Source organism: Pochonia chlamydosporia, chromosome 2, assembly GCF_001653235.2.
Source record: "Pochonia chlamydosporia 170 chromosome 2, whole genome shotgun sequence".
In the NCBI taxonomy this organism is placed as follows: domain Eukaryota; kingdom Fungi; phylum Ascomycota; class Sordariomycetes; order Hypocreales; family Clavicipitaceae; genus Pochonia; species Pochonia chlamydosporia.
Window position 1 is genome coordinate 2,716,009 of NC_035791.1, and position 15,451 is coordinate 2,731,459.

General features: G+C 50.9%; 2 protein-coding genes across 2 annotated transcripts; both read right to left on the reverse strand.

Moving 5' to 3' along the window:
- Positions 1–1,653: 1,653 nt before the first annotated feature.
- On the reverse strand, positions 1,654–11,802 carry VFPPC_17554 (a-pheromone processing metallopeptidase Ste23; the record flags this gene model as incomplete). Its single annotated transcript, XM_022429252.1, has 9 exons — positions 1,654–2,249; positions 2,357–2,493; positions 2,561–3,099; positions 3,171–5,878; positions 6,018–6,730; positions 8,389–8,848; positions 8,932–10,567; positions 10,627–11,481; positions 11,557–11,802. 9 exons carry the CDS (start codon positions 11,800–11,802, stop codon positions 1,654–1,656), a joined length of 7,890 nt encoding a protein of 2,629 aa, XP_022285721.1.
- A 1,047-nt stretch (positions 11,803–12,849) lies between these two features.
- Positions 12,850–13,173, reverse strand: VFPPC_15583 (hypothetical protein; the record flags this gene model as incomplete). Its single annotated transcript, XM_018293336.1, has 1 exon — positions 12,850–13,173. One exon carries the CDS (start codon positions 13,171–13,173, stop codon positions 12,850–12,852), a length of 324 nt encoding a protein of 107 aa, XP_018147005.1.
- Positions 13,174–15,451: the final 2,278 nt, after the last annotated feature.

Consider the following 15,451-nt stretch of genomic DNA (forward strand, 5'->3'; position numbering starts at 1 on the left):
GCTTTCTCCGCCCCTGCCACCATCTCTGCGTTCTCTTGAGGCGTTGCAAAACTCTGCGTCGTGTTTGTAACACCAGAATGAATACAAGAATGCGTCGCAGGCATGCTGAAGCGGCGTGGGTGGCATGATGGCACGTTCGATGATGATACAAATGAACTGACGGGGTGCACAGACGCGGGCCATTGTCATTGCTGGCGTTATCATCCATCGCCAACTTACACCCGATATCTTGGATGTCCTGGCCTAGCCTCACCTCATCAGTCATGTCTCGTCCCGCCTTGCCTTGACTTGACTTTCTTGTCTTGGACTCGCCCTTCTCTTTACAAGCCGCCCAACCGCTTCACCCGCCCAGACGCCACGCGCCATCGCACACGCTGATCTCCGACCTTCCCATGGCTCGATCCTATCACGTCACATTGCGCAAAAGCCACCCCGTACAAGTAATCCATGCGGCCCTCTGATTAAGCAACATCCATGCCAAGGATATTGTGTCCCCTGCTTCCTGTTGCTCAGGTAGATGCTAACTCCTATTGTATTGTGTAGTGGATGGCTTTTTTTCGCCCCTTGCTCCCCCCAATGCCCCAGCCGAAACTGAGCCCCTCGCTAAACTACACAGGCCAGGTATATTGCAAAGAGCCACGGTCGGCAAAGAATAGTAATCAAGAAACATTGAAACAATAAGGGGTCCGTGACACCATGATCCCCAGCGCGCCCGTCGACACACTCGTCACATCTTACTGGCCATGAAGCGCCTGGTCCCGGTGTCAGTTCCGTGCATAGAAGCTCCTGGGCAAACACAACTTGACACATTCGGCAACTCAGCCTGCCGATACATGGTGTAATCTGTCTTGTGCAATACACGCCTGCCAAGTGGTCACTGTTTGCTTACCAACGTGAATCAGTCTTGACGACATATTCATGCACCCTTGTTGTCTTGTTCTCTACTCCGTATACCTACGTCCAGATGGAACACGGCAGTGCATAATACAAAGTTCCTACCCAGGTAGGTAGGTAGGTAAGAAGATTCCTGGGTCAATAAAAGCAAGCCTCTGGTACTATTCATACCAACAATGTGAGCAACATGCACAAAGTTACCCCAGGCCATTGAATAAGCGGCACTTGCAGATCTTGTACTTCTCACACTCCCACTCCCGCTCGCGATTCCGCTCGGCTATCCAATCTCAACACATGAGACATGCATTCACTTGGAAACAACTTCACCCTTGTCGGAAAATTTTCATCTTGAACAGCAAGGAGAACCACAGTTTCTCCACAAAGTCTTTTTTTCCTTCCGTCTCTCATCCCGTACAGTAACTATGCCAGAAAAAAAAAATTTCGTTACTGTCCCCATTTATCGACATAATTCATGCGGCCACGAGCCGATTTGGTGTCCCCTGCCTGCGCTGGTGCCATGTCACTCCATGCAACGCCATGGGGGACCATTTCTATATCTATTTACAACTCCCTTCTTAAATGCAGTGCTCCGTAGCCCGTCTTTCATGTAAAACGCCATAGGCACTCTCTCCCCCCACCGAAGCCTTTCGGTAGGGATGTGTCTTGTTTCCTTTTTCGCCAAGAGCTGATTGTCCGGGTATCTTGGTACCCTGTTGCAACCTAGGTAACCACACACCCCGTGCTCTCCCGCAGCCCGCTCTAGTCGTTGCGTGCCGCCTTGTCTCCCTCTAGATGAATCTCGGTTACTTCCTCCGAGGTTCCCTCTCCCGCTCCGTCTGGCGGCACGGAAATGACACCCCGGTTATCCCACGAGGCACTGTCCTCAAACGGGCCGGCCGATGCCATATCAGTGTCTTGCTCTGACAGTGCTTTGCCCCTATCGTCACCCGAGGAGTCAAATTGCACATCATCACTGGCGCAGTCCGCGTCCCCGCCAGTGCCGTTCGCCGTGTTGCCGTTCAGACCAGTGAAATTCCAGCCCTGTGTCATGTCCAGGCCTTTTGATGCGCCGCTGTGGTAGTTGCCATCATCTTCAATGCTACGGCGGAGGGTGTTGCTGTCATACGCAGGCAGCTCGTCGTCGTCTTCTAGACCGGTCAGTGGCGTCACCGTTGTTTTGGTGGATCGTTGACTGATAATCTCCTCGCCGGATTCTGTCGCTTCATTGTCAGAGTGGCCTGCCTCGCTGTCGAACTTTTCAAAAATTTCCTTGAATCTAGGCCCCCCCAATGGACCGCTGCTGCGGCGGCGGTAAAAGAGTAGATATGCCGCACTGGTGATAACAGACGTGGGATCTGATACCACGTGAACGGACGAGTCTAATTTGGCAAAAAAAAAAAAAAAAAGCAAGTCAGCTACAGTGTTGGGGTGCGTGTGTCAAAACCCGACTCAATAGACTTACCATTGTAATTGTACCATTTCCCATCCACAAAATTCTTGGCGTATGCCGTGTAATGGCCTCCGCCAAGACCGCCATAATGGTCGTCGACTCCGATCAAATCGTAAATCTCCGCCTTGCCGTCTTCCTTTTGGATGACTCTGGATGTGAGGTCCAGCCCTTCAATGGGAAAGTCAACAAGGACGTCTAGTTTATCCCGTCGCCAACCGGAACCGCTTCAGATGCGCCACTAGAATGTCGGGCGTCTTCCAGAGATCAAACTTTTTGCTGGCGCGTCGGTGCTCCTTGCATCGAGGACAATACCACATGTCTTGCTCAGACAGGATTTCCGCCCGCTCAAACTCATCCAGACACTCTTCAAGGGTGATGCCACGAGTTCGACGGGTAACTCGTCGACGCTGAGTAATCTTCAAAGCTGAGTCGACCAGAGTCTCAACGTCTGCAAAAGTTCTCGCCCCCTGAGCTGGGTCTGGCTTTCTGGTGTTATTGCCAAAAACGGTATCCCACGCTTCCTCATTCCAGTCCACAACGATGCCTTCGAACAGGCGAATCAAGGGCCCGCCGTCTGCGACAGCTGGGGGCATTGGTTGAGGGGGAACAACGTTGGCTCTCTGAGCCAACTTGCCAGATCTGGTTGGCTTGTCACGGCGTTTGTTACCCTTCTTCCCGCTGCCTTTCTGGTTCCTACCCTTCTTCCGGCCATTCTGGTTATACTTGGCGTTGTGTCTGCCTGGTCGTCCGTTGACCTAGCATACGTGTGAGCTTGATTTCACCCCCCCAAAAAAGGAATTGACAAAGTTGGGAATATAGATCTTACCTTGGCCGCCGGCTGGACATCTTCCTCACTGGACTCCTCCATCATCCGTGTCTGGGAAGAGTCTGGTGTGACTTCATCCTCTTCTCCACTCTCGTCATTGCCGGAACCAGCACTGTTAGAACTTTCAGGGCTAGGCGCATCATCTTCCTTTGCACTGGATTCGGGAATACGATCTGCAAGTTTGGGTAGCGTCCTGGTGTTATCAACACTAGACCACCCGGTTGGAACTGGCCCGTCAGAATCATTCTTGAAGTAGCAAAGCTCGAACAGGTTTTGCAATTCCGGGTTCAAGAAGTTTGCCGGGTTGACAAATTTGGGTGCCTCTGTGTTGAAGTGCTTGAGAATTTTTGGCTGCGTCATAGAAGGGCTAGGTGCCTGGTTGCTGGCATTGTCGGCTGCATCCTTCATCGTGATATCGACCATGTCGTCTTCTCCTTCAACGGAGTTGCTCGCAATTTTACTGTCGCCTGAAGAATCCGCGTCTGAGGCGGTAGTGATGACCATGTCTGCGTCGACGCCGTCAGATGCGTCAGACTCCTGTACATCCCTCAACTTGGACCAGGTGGAAAAGGTTGCAACCTTTTGCAAGATCTTGCGTTGAATGATGTCGTAGTTGGATGCGTCCTCTCTGGTTAGAGTGATAAAGTGTGGCGGCGAAATGCCCTCTGGACCACGGCCGGGAATTTGCGGTCTCCGATGAAGAACAGGGACCACCATAGTGTCACACTCTTCCTCATTCCACTCTGCAGACTCGGGGGGACTATCAATATCCAGCATGGACCTGTACTTCTTATGGGGCCGCTTGCTCGGCCAGTTGGTAGGAGGCGCCTCTAATTCGTGAATTGTTGGCGTGTCTGAGGATTGAATCTCTTCTGATACGTCTTGAGTGTTGTCATAGATCTTGAAGAACCTGTCTTTGAACTCCTCGGCGCCCATGAGTCGTTCAACGGGTACTCCAGTTCTGACTGAAATGAACTGTTTAAGCGACTCGATGGAACTGTGCCTTGACAATTCGACCTCGATCTTAACGGGAACATCGTTGAGAGGGAAGAACTTGACAGACTTGGACCACATGTTCTCCAGTGGCAGGGGTAATGTAAGGTTGTTGAAGGGGTCAAAGGTGATGCTTATCTTGCCACACTCAGGGCATTTCAAAGTGGACTTGTACAGACCTGTAAACAGATCTGCAATGACAGAGTCATCCCTACGGCAGGTGATATCCCAAACCTTATCAGCCATCTCTTTAATTGCCTCAGGATTGTTGATCATGTCGTCAGTAGAGTCCGGCTTTTCAATGTACGGTTTCTTTTTGATCCTGCTCAAGTCTTCTTGAAGGGCGTCCAACAGAAATCCTAGGAACTCCTGTGAATCCTGCTGGCTCCATCCAGAGAAAGTCGGACGACAACGACCGACAGTTGACTTGAAGTCTCGCGGACTTACGGAACCGCGGCCTTCCTCGTATATCTCCCGCAAAAGGTTCCCGTAGGCGATGGCAACTCTGCCCTCAAATCCCAGTACATTTGTTTTGTTGATTTCACCAAAATAGGATTCGGTCAAAAAGTATTTGGTGAGCTCCTCGACGCTTCGAACACATTGCAAGGCAGAATTCATGTAGCAAGTGTTGCCCAGATTATGCAGACCTACAGCGCCAATGCTCCTCCCATGCCGCTTCTTCTGCACCCGTCCTCGCGTCAGGGGACCATCGAATCCGGGACTGCTTCGGTTGCTGCTTGTCTTGGAGGACATCGTGCTGGCGGCCAGGCGTGACGGCACAGATTTCTCGGCGGTTTTCAGCCGGCCTGTGTAGTTGCTTACATGACTGTTCCCAATCGCCTCATCCAAAACCAATGTCTGGTCTGTTGTCAATTCATAATGCTGCAAAGTCGACTGTCCGTTGAACTTGTCGTTGGCAGTCTGGTCGATCAGCGGCACCTTGACACGGAAATCCCTAGCGCGGGCGAAAGACGCAATATCGACGAGTAACGTGGGCCACAGGGGCTGGTTCACATTGGCAACTTGGGTTCTTCCTGGTGAATCCGGGGGAGTGAGGGCCGACGGACGCTCGGTGTCTTCTTGACTGGGTAATTGGACAGAGGCTGGAATGGTAAACATTTGCGTCTTACGCTCCAAGTTGACTCCGGCTAGAGTCTTGATCTCTTTAAGGAAGGTCTGAGCATGGTTTGTAGAGCTTCTTGCGATAACCAGAGGCGGGGGGTTCTTTGCCTTGAGCGACTGTTCAATAGGAATGGTGCTGACTTCGGACCACAGCCGATGAACGTAGAAGACGGGAGGATGGAATTCGTACAGAATGTTGGACGGCGCCTGTTTGCTATCGGCGGTGTTGACAGCAACGCGGGCAATGGGTTTTTGCCCTTCCTTGATGCCGTACCAGTCCATGACTAGCCTCCAAGCGTCCTCTGGAAAAAGCTCGAAAGCCTCAAGCCCCAACCCCGGCTGGAGGCGTACGAAATCCTTACCACTTGAGTCTTTGATGGTTTCTTGCACGATGTCGGCGTTGTCCACTGGGCCCAATGAAGCCCCTTCAACGTCCGCCGTAGGTGATTTTGAGCCGGTCCGCAAAGCAAGAGCTTTATCAACCCAGGTTCTTGAAACCAGATACGCCACATTTCCCTCTTGCACAGGAGCTTCGGCGAAGGCTTTTAACAGCATTTCGATGATTTTGACTTGCTCCAATAAGGGTGGAGGTGCTACGATTATCTTCAAGTTAGTACCAGCTCAAAAGGCATGGAAATTTGGTGTAATATGCTTTTGACACCTAGCGATGGGACGTGCTACACAAAAAAGATGACCTATTTTGGGGGGTTCATGTATTTTTCTGGTTCTTACGTTGAGATGGGGAAGCTTCGTGACCGTTTACATCGGGGGCATCGACACTCATGGCGCGGGGAAACTCTGAGGCGGACTGAGAGCCATCGGTATCCATGGCGCTGCCATTCTTGGTGGGAGCTGCGTCGGGATCCATGCTGGAAGCTCTTCTCTTTAAGGGAGAGGAAGACCGCTGAGGCAGCTCGGCGTCGCCATTCATGATGGCCCTCCGCGAGATGTGAAAGGGAGACTGGCTTCTGCCTGGGTTCCGTGCAGAGCCAGTCTCGTCTCCTCCTCTGTCACTCTCGAGGGAAAGCTCCGCGTAGGCCGAAGCACAGGGTGACGATGCAGTAGAAGAAGCGTAGTCGGCGGAGACGAGGGAGGCGGCGTGGGCTTGTTGCAACCGCTGGGGTAAGCTCGAGGCGGTTGCAACAGGCTCTGGACGAAGATACCGGGGAAGATCAGAAGGATGGCTCGGAATTACGGAGACGGTAGAAGCAGAGGTAGAATCGACGGAGAAGGATAGGACGGGGTCGTGGTCGAGTTCGACTTCGCACGAGGGCAGAATGGAATCGTCGGATGGCGAACTCGGAGGGTCCAATTCTGTCTTGGCTGAGGGCGGCGGGCGGGCAAGCTTTCTCTTCTTTGAGGAAGACGTCTTGACAGTGAGCTGCCCGGGCAGCTCGGGGGACAAAGGTGTATGATGACGGTCTGGTGGATGGGATAGAAATATTCTGATTCAGTCGCAGGTGAGGGTCTGATGGAGCAGCCTCACGCATCTGAGGGAGGAAAGGAAAAAAAACCTGGGGCGGCTTTTGGGTAGGGCAGTCGTCTTTGTGGCGACAAGGACTGTGACAGGACGAGTTGGGACAGGAACATGCAAAAATGTGATTGCTGATGGATCAGACCTTGACTGCATGTGGTCTTGGACCTAACCAGACCAGACATGGCACACCAGACCTGACTCGATGAAGGCGGGCCAGGCGGATCTGGCGGGCAACGGCCAGCACTCCCTTCAATGTTGGTTGGAGGAGGCATGGGCCTTGAACAACAGCCAGGCCAGGCGGCAGTTAGTGGACATGGAGGGGTCAACTGGTCAACTGGTCAACTGGTCGTGCTGGTACTGACTGCCAGTGCCATTTGATGTCTGGTCTTGTCCCAGCCATGTTCACCAGACTGGACAGCCAGGCCCGCAGTTGTCTTCCATACTCAGTGCAAAGTATCAATGATCCGTCTCCACTCTCCACCTGCAGGGCAGAACCAGGTCAGTGCGTCATCCACAGACGTCAAAAGTATCAATAAATAACCAGGCTCCATGCCTGTGCATTTTGTTTTCTTTTTCTTGTAGCATCTTTCTTGGCTGGCCGGTGCCAGACCCAGTGGCCCGATGATTGACCTGTGATTGATTCTTTCATTTACGGAGGTGGTTCGCTCGTAGCAACGATTCTCTGAGTGACAGTGAATATCGACATCTCACTGTCCTTTTGAGTGTGCGAACGTGCAGGCGAAGTCGCAAACTGACATATTAGCTACAACACATACCATGAATTTCAATGTCAGGGGTATATACTACCCGCCTGTCTTGCCGCCAAAGAGATTGGAGGTCAATACTATTGATCATTACCCAGTACTTCTTTTGCGCTGTTAGATGGTGCTAGATATCGGTAGAGATATCCTACATGTATCATCGGGGGCAAATATTTCGCCTGCACCTTCGCACACGCACCAAGGATGCATGGATCTATAACATGACATGGCCCATTTTGATAGTCAGTCCTCAAGACGCCCTCTACTAAGCACCATGATCAAACTTATTCCGCAGAATACAACAAGTTACTAAGGCTAGCACGCAAAGTTGATGTTTGACCAACATTGAGTCTTACAGGATTTAAACCACAACACAGACACAGCATCGAGCCAGCGGCAAAATAGTTAGTTGTTCAACGCACACTAAAGGCTACGGCATAACTTTTGCCTTGTGTCCTACCACCTGTCAAACAACTAGAGGGGACTCATCTCAGAATGCCGCTTCCATACAAAGCCCAACATTCCAGACACATCCCACCGATATCATCTGACAACCATGTTCCTTTGAGCGGAAGCCATTGCGACACCGTCCCTGAATCCCGTCTACCCAGGAGTGTAACGGGCCACTTTCAAAACAATATCCAACATGTCTTCCATTCCGTCCCGTTGCCGGTGTAGCTCATCTAGCCACTCTTACGAGTGCTCTAAATCTGTAATACTAGACTGTAAACGCCAGCGCTCTTTGCTTCTTCGAAATCCTAAACTTTACATCGCATTTCGCCAAGCCTTCTAGATTAATCTCCGCCGTCGTCCACAGAGTACTGTATTCAAGCCTCAGACCGCAGGCTGCTCAACTTACGCCTACAGCTTGGCCTCGGACTCTTCGAACTCGCTAATCTGCTTAACGGGCCGTATTCCTGAGCTCGCCAACAGCCCGGCCTTGAAGTAGCGCATGTCTTGAATCTCTTCCGCTGTGTCAACTGCAGTCGTGTCCTTTGTCGACCCATTGGTCGCCTCGGTCTCGACAGACTCTGGCAGCCCGTATTTCTCGGCTTTAGAAATGACATCGTCTATAACTTTGGGTTGAAGTGTCGTCTCTTTTTCAAGATAGCTACGTAGAAGATCTTGGCTTTGTCGCTTCTCGTAGGGACTATCCTTGACGTCTAGGTCCTTCAAAAGGCCATCGACCATCGTATCCAGTCCCATTGCTTCCAGTTGCACAGAGATTCGAGAACGCGTAGCGGAAGATGGGTGGAAGTATTTGTGATAGAATTCGATCATTTCCGTTTTCGTCAGTGGCCTAATGCAGGCTGCATCGTGTTGGGCTATTGCACAGTTTCGAAATCAGCATCAATCGCTTAATATTATCCATCCGCACAAGGCACGGCGGGCTCCGAATTTTACTTACCCAGTTCAAAATCATAGTACTCAGAATCAATCTGCGTCCAGTGCCTGATAGACTCCTGGTTTAGATTACGCAACTTCTCGAGGCGTTTGATGATTAGACTTCGCTTGTGACTTTCAAACTCAGAATCAGTCATATTCTCGAGCTTCTGCCCAAACTGAACCAGGAACGCCTCAATTCGCCTATCGAGGTACATGGGATTCTTCTTGCTCTGTATCAAGAATCGAAGCCCAGAGGTCGTGGAAAAGCTTCGCATATCTGCAAAGACAATATATCCCAGTTGCTCCTTGGTACGAAGCTGATCGAATGCAGGCTCATGGATCATCTGCTCGGTCAGGAGGGTCTTCGCTCTGAGTTCGCGGTTGCTTTGTTCATCCACATAAAACCATGTTGCAATGCAATGGTTTACGTTTTGAAGGTCTTTAAGCTGCTTCTTGAAAACATAATTGCATCCACGAGGGAGTAAAAGAGAGCGGATAATTGGCAACTGGGATTGGGGAAGCAGACGAGGTTTCAGTGCTGATTCCACCATATCTGTCACTTTAAGAGCATCCCCCCTCGACACGTTTCCATGTGCGTATACTTCAACGTATAATTGAGACAGCATCTGTTTTTGGAACAGTCGGACCGCATCTGCGGTGGCGTGTTCAAGTTCCGCCGCCTTTTCCTCGTTGCTGTAATAGCACTGGTCGTTCAACCAAGCCAAGTAGGTGCCGATTTGAAGGTAGGGTGATTGATAGTGTGAGTTCTCATAAACTCGGGTGAGCCGATCATGGACTACATGGAAACGTTCCGCCTTGATGTCGATGTCTCTCATGGTAGCGACGACTTGCTCAAGCAGCACTGGGAGTTTCTCAGTATATCCAGAGGTTTTTATGGAGAGTCCTCGGGCATCAAGTGACGCCGCATACTGCAGGCCGGCCAGTTCGGCGTCGTATGAGTATTCTTCGAGAGCATCTTGAACGAGCAACATGAACAACGTGGCCTTGACATTGTTCTCTGCAGATGCAAAGACAAGAGGGGTTTGCAAGCTGACAAAGACGTTTGCCTTGGGGACCCAAAACGTATCATCCCTCTTCCACCATGTGCGAGCAGCCTGGTCATTGCGCAAGACTCTTGGAGCTAGCGCAGGTTGAGGAACCTCCTTCTTCTCCACTTCAAGTTTACTGGGAATAAAGTTGTTCTTGTGTGGTAAATGCAATTCGGCCAATCGTTGATTCCCGGGCAATTCGAAGGCTTCCCTCAGCTCCTTCATAAGTGTAGCCGGGATTTTCTCGTAACGATACTCTGTTCCATACCACTTTTCCGTCTGGTCCCAGTTCCCAGGGAACTCTTTATCGACGATTACTAGTCTCATGTTTTCTGGACGCAGCATTTTCAAGGCTTTAGTAATGAGAGAAGCGTCAAAAGTTCGCAATCGCCGCTGTCCACTCAACAGCCATTCCCGGGGCAATGGTTTCTGCATGACAGAGCTTATGGAGCTTGTAAAGTCGCTAGCTCTTGACTTTTGCGTGAATTTGAAGTTTACATCGGCAATATCCTTCTGCTCTTCGAATATCCACTCTTGCGGAGGCGCCTCACGTAGCATACTGACATACTGGAAAAAGACCTTGACAATCTCGGGATAATTGGCCAACCCCTGAATCAACAGTTCTGTTAGATATGTCGCCTGTGAAACACTGAAAGGACTGCACTTACCTCCTTGGTCAACTTCACTCGGACCTCAAAGATGCCAGAGGTTCCCGGACAAACGGGATCGGCACCAGCGGACAGGCTGTTCACCCAACCTTTGTTTTTGACGTACGACATGATACTTCCTGGGCCTTCATGGCCGACAAGATGACTAATATATTTGCTCGGCTGCGTCTCATATAGGTCCTCCTCATCAATAAAGGGAAACATAAGACTCAGTGTTCTTGACTCCAGCACAGGCTTGGCAAAACATTGGGTGCCAAGGTCAGCCTCAAGGTACAGCTCCTCATGAGTCCACCGGTTGGGGGCCAAATTCTTGTTCTCGACGCCCGAAAATAACTCTACGGCCCATCTTTGCAGCAAGTTGAGCGGCTCGCGACCTAAAACGACAAGCTTCATGCGATTGGCAGAGTAGTGCTTGTCATAAAACTCGACGAACTTGTCTCGAATATTGATCCCTTTTGCTTCGGGTATAGTTTTCAGAACTTCCATGTTGCCTGTGGAGAAATGGCAATAGGGGTGTTTAGGGTTCGCAAACGACTTGTCCAGCTGGTGCAGCCGCCACAGGTCGCTTCGCAAGTTCTTGTTATTTTCATCATTTATAACATCTAGCTCCGTTTGCAGAGTGTTTGGTAGAAACAGAGGCTCAATGAAGAATTGCGCAAATCGATCGAGAGCCCCGTACAGCGGCGACGGGTTGGACTCCGAAGGTTCTTCATCGTTGGCTGGCTTGGCTGCCACTTCGAAGAAGTAGTTAGTAGAAGTGGCTGCAGTGAAAGCATTGGAGCCGCCAGAATTGGCAGACAAGTACTGATTATAATCATTTTCAGACGGGAACTTCTTTGTTCCCATAAACAAAAGCTGTGGTATCATGATGATTAGTCAATGGGCTAAATTCAAAGGTACCAGACCCAAACCGCCAAGTTGTACACTCACATGTTCTACAGCATGTGCCATGCCAGGCATGTCATCTTCATCACTGAAGTTGCCTACATTGACGTCCAAGGCTGCACTAGCCTTATCCGTCTGGGGGTCGTGAACGAGCAGCGCCTCAAGCCCATTCTTGAGACGGACGACCCGGTATTCACGATCGTCAAGCGAAGGCTTTTCGAGACGATCCGTCAAGAGCACCACAGAGGCCTGGCGGCTGGTTGCCAAGCTGGACGCTTCCGAGGGTGGCATTGTAGGTTCTAGAGTAGCGGAGTGATCCAGACGCGCAGGAGAGTGTCGTGTTGAAGCCGACAGAGAAAAGAAGAGAGTCCTGGCCGGAGAGACGGGACGGATTGCAAATTCACAAGGCTCGAGAACGGAACGGCGATTCAGAGCAATCAATGCCCGTCGTCAGATGATGATGGCGTACGGTGGGGTAAAGTTCAAACGAACCGACGCCGCCAATCGTTTATGGGTCTGTGCAATTCCGTATGGCACTAGTGTATGAGGCGGCCCATCGGATGAAGGGGCGAAGGAGATGTTGGTTTGGTGGGAAAAGGCCAGATCAGATGCCGTCGGGTGCAGTGCAGTTGAGTTGTATCCGCGATGATTTATTCCTGGCGAAGCCGGACTGGTGGGTGCTCAATTCTGGCTCATCAATGTCAGATGAGGGGACCTGAGGACCCTTATGTCTGCCGCCACGCCACAGCTTGAGGTAAACGAGACACCAGACCACCAAACACCACACGCCCCTAGTACGGAGTGCAAATTGTGCAATTGCAAAGCGAGTCGTCTTGAGGCGAGGCAAGGAAGCAAGGGAAACTAAAATTTGTCTCGCACAGAATGGATGCCACGACGGCAGTGCCCCTTTGTCCCTTTGTCGGTGGCGTGGCGTCAAGCGGTAAGGAGCAATCACCGCCAAACCATCAAATGAGATGGCCGACAATGGGAGTTTTCGTAACATTGAACCAACTTGGAACCCGAACCAAAGCAGGTTCACGGCTTGTAAACGCGCACACCGACTTTGACTTTGGGTACATGTATCGGTACCCAGGGTATTGAGTCCGGTAGTATCAAATGGCGGCAAGACACGCCGATGGCATCTTTACTTATACATTGAACATGTCTGGTATGCATGGAAGCACTTGAGATGAGCAACCGCACCATTGACAGTTCTGAGCGAGTGTGCACGGAGCGCAAGAGCACCAGACCGGTGAGGTTTGCGAATTGGACTTGATTGCCGTTGCGCAAGCCAGCCATCAACACCCAATGCCTACAATACATGTTGGTGCAGTACAGTCAACACATACCGCCAGACACAATCGGAGGCGGAGAGTAGGTACCGAGGTAGGCTAATATGCTGCGGCTTGGCGGTCTCTTCTGGGCGCGAGACTCCAGATGTCCGACTCCGATATCGATGGTGACAAAGGCAGATGCCCCTGAAGCCATATCGTGTGTGGCGAGCAGCCACGGCGGGCCACAGAAGCAAGCAAGCAGCAAGATTGTTCGGTACTGGAGAGAAGAGATATGGACGGGGTGCCTTGGATGTGTTGAGATGGAATCAATGTGCAAACATGGAATAATTACTGGCTGTACTCCGTAGTGCCACCACCCATCATCCATCAACCCGTTTTGCTTTCCTCCCGACCAGGGTCCATGCAAGGTAGGACCGGGGAGGTGTCGTTGTTGGAACGTTTGAGCTGGGGATGATGATGCATAAATGAACACGAGTCTGTTCTGGTTGAATCTGCTTCAACTCCCCAAACTGCATTCATCCGAGCTGCTGACTATCTAGGAAGCCTTGCACCTGCCTTAAAACATCAACGACGTGTTGGGTCATCGCTGCTTCCTCGAATCAAAGTCGGCGCAGGTTGGAACTCCCTAACTTACCATTTAGTACCTGGGTAGGTGCCTAGGCACACCGAGATTTCTCATGCAGAGCATCAATACCTGTGAAAACTCCATACACGATGCTCATCGAACTAATTGTATTTCAGCAAGTTTGCTTGTTTCTGTTTCTGTTTCTGTTTCTGTCATTCCGTAACTCTGTCGCTCCGTCACATGAAGCTTGGTCGTCAACCATGACCAAAAGACGTCTACGACCAAATCTCAAATTGCATGTGCCTTGCCTCGAAATAGAGTTCCTTGTCGTCTGGGCGTTCTTACTACAACATCTGGGGCTGTTCGATCTTGGTCGACACGTTCATGTTGGGTCGTATGTATGTAATAAAACCCTGATGTCTTGAAGCACCAGACACATTTCTTCGCTCATCTCCAAGCCTGATGTGGTCAATTCTGCCCAAATGCGGCCACTCGACCTCCGCAATCCTCATAAGGCCCTGTCACACGGTGTGAGACAAACCTGCATGTCGGTGTTGCAGAATACTTACTTTCCAGAGTAGAGACCTGGCTGACGTTGTAGCAACCCCCCCGGATACCGCCTATCAACTCAACTTCCAAGAATATTAATCACTCTGTACTGCGAGATTGATTTGATTGACTGGACGATGGCTCAAGCAGGCCATTGTGCCGCCAGATCTGTGCCTCAACGGAATGCGTCTTCCATGTTTGTTTTCTGTGTTTCCACCAGTTTGGTTGTGCAGCCGCCTCAGCTTCCGCCGCGTGCAAGGTCACCATCACGAGCTCTCAGTAATCGATGTACATGTATAAGCTGAATAGCCAGGCCAGGAGAATTCCCTCTTCGAACGTCACCCTCCCAAAACACAGGGATCTTCTGTTGGTCCCATTGACCTGGCAGGGGTGATGCCAAACTGGGGTCTTCAAAACCTGCAAATGGCCGTACGAAAAGAAAAAGCCCCATTTCCGGCTGCATAAAAATGTTTCCTATCCTGCTCTGTACTGTAGATGTGATGTATCAGGCACATCTCAGACCCAGCTTCATCTTTTGTTCCTGTGCCTGGCCCGCCCATTGCCACTTATCAATTCCCAAGGTTCACAGCCCCTTGTCTTTGCAAGCAGTACAACCGGTACAACCAGGTTCAAAGGACCTTGCCCCAGAAGCGGCATTTGAATGGAATTAGAACCCAGATAAGTCCCCTTCCATCCCTCACACATTGACTATGCAGAGAAGGAGTCTAATGGCACACGTGGCTTTTGATATCTTGAAGAGTGCGTCGTCATATCATCCACCGGGTTTGCAAACGTGGAAGCTTCGTCCAGGCGAAAGCTGCGGCTTTCATTTCCGAGTGCCAATTGATGAGCGGTCAATCGAGCATCGCCAGGAGGCACAGAGCACAACACAATAGCACGGAGGGACATTGAACTGTGCAAACAAACATGGCGCAGTATTGTGCTGTACTCCGATAAACGGCTAGCATATGCGCGGTATCCATCCATGGGTCGTAGATGATGGCATATGCATAGACAACTGGGCCAGAATGCAGAATGCACAATGCAAAATGCACCTTGACAATTCGCACACCGCAATTGAACCTTGCACTTTGCGCGCGGATGCTTGAAATTCCTCAAGCGCCGCGCCGGAAAGCTCCCCTAGCGAGGACAAGCATGTTTCTCCGAGCAACCAGAGCCCAATTCCTGACACATGAGAAACGGGCATGTTGCGTTGAAGCCTTGTTTGATTCAAGATACCCATGTCTTGGTTTCAATAGCATTGATGCTCACCTGTGGCAAAGCCAAGTTTCTGAGCACGGGGTAGCCGATATGCTGTGCTTGGAATCATCCATTGAGTTTCCAATTGTGTCGACACGGAATTTAGCCCATACAAGCACCGAGCACCTAGGTAATTATGCTGTCCCCGATGATATGTAATCAGCATGAGGCACATGGATGTTTGTTTCACGGATACTCTTCCGCCGCCTCGAGGAATTTTATCGCACGTCATGTGCCATACTGCGACCTGTCGGTGAAGATGACGACTAGG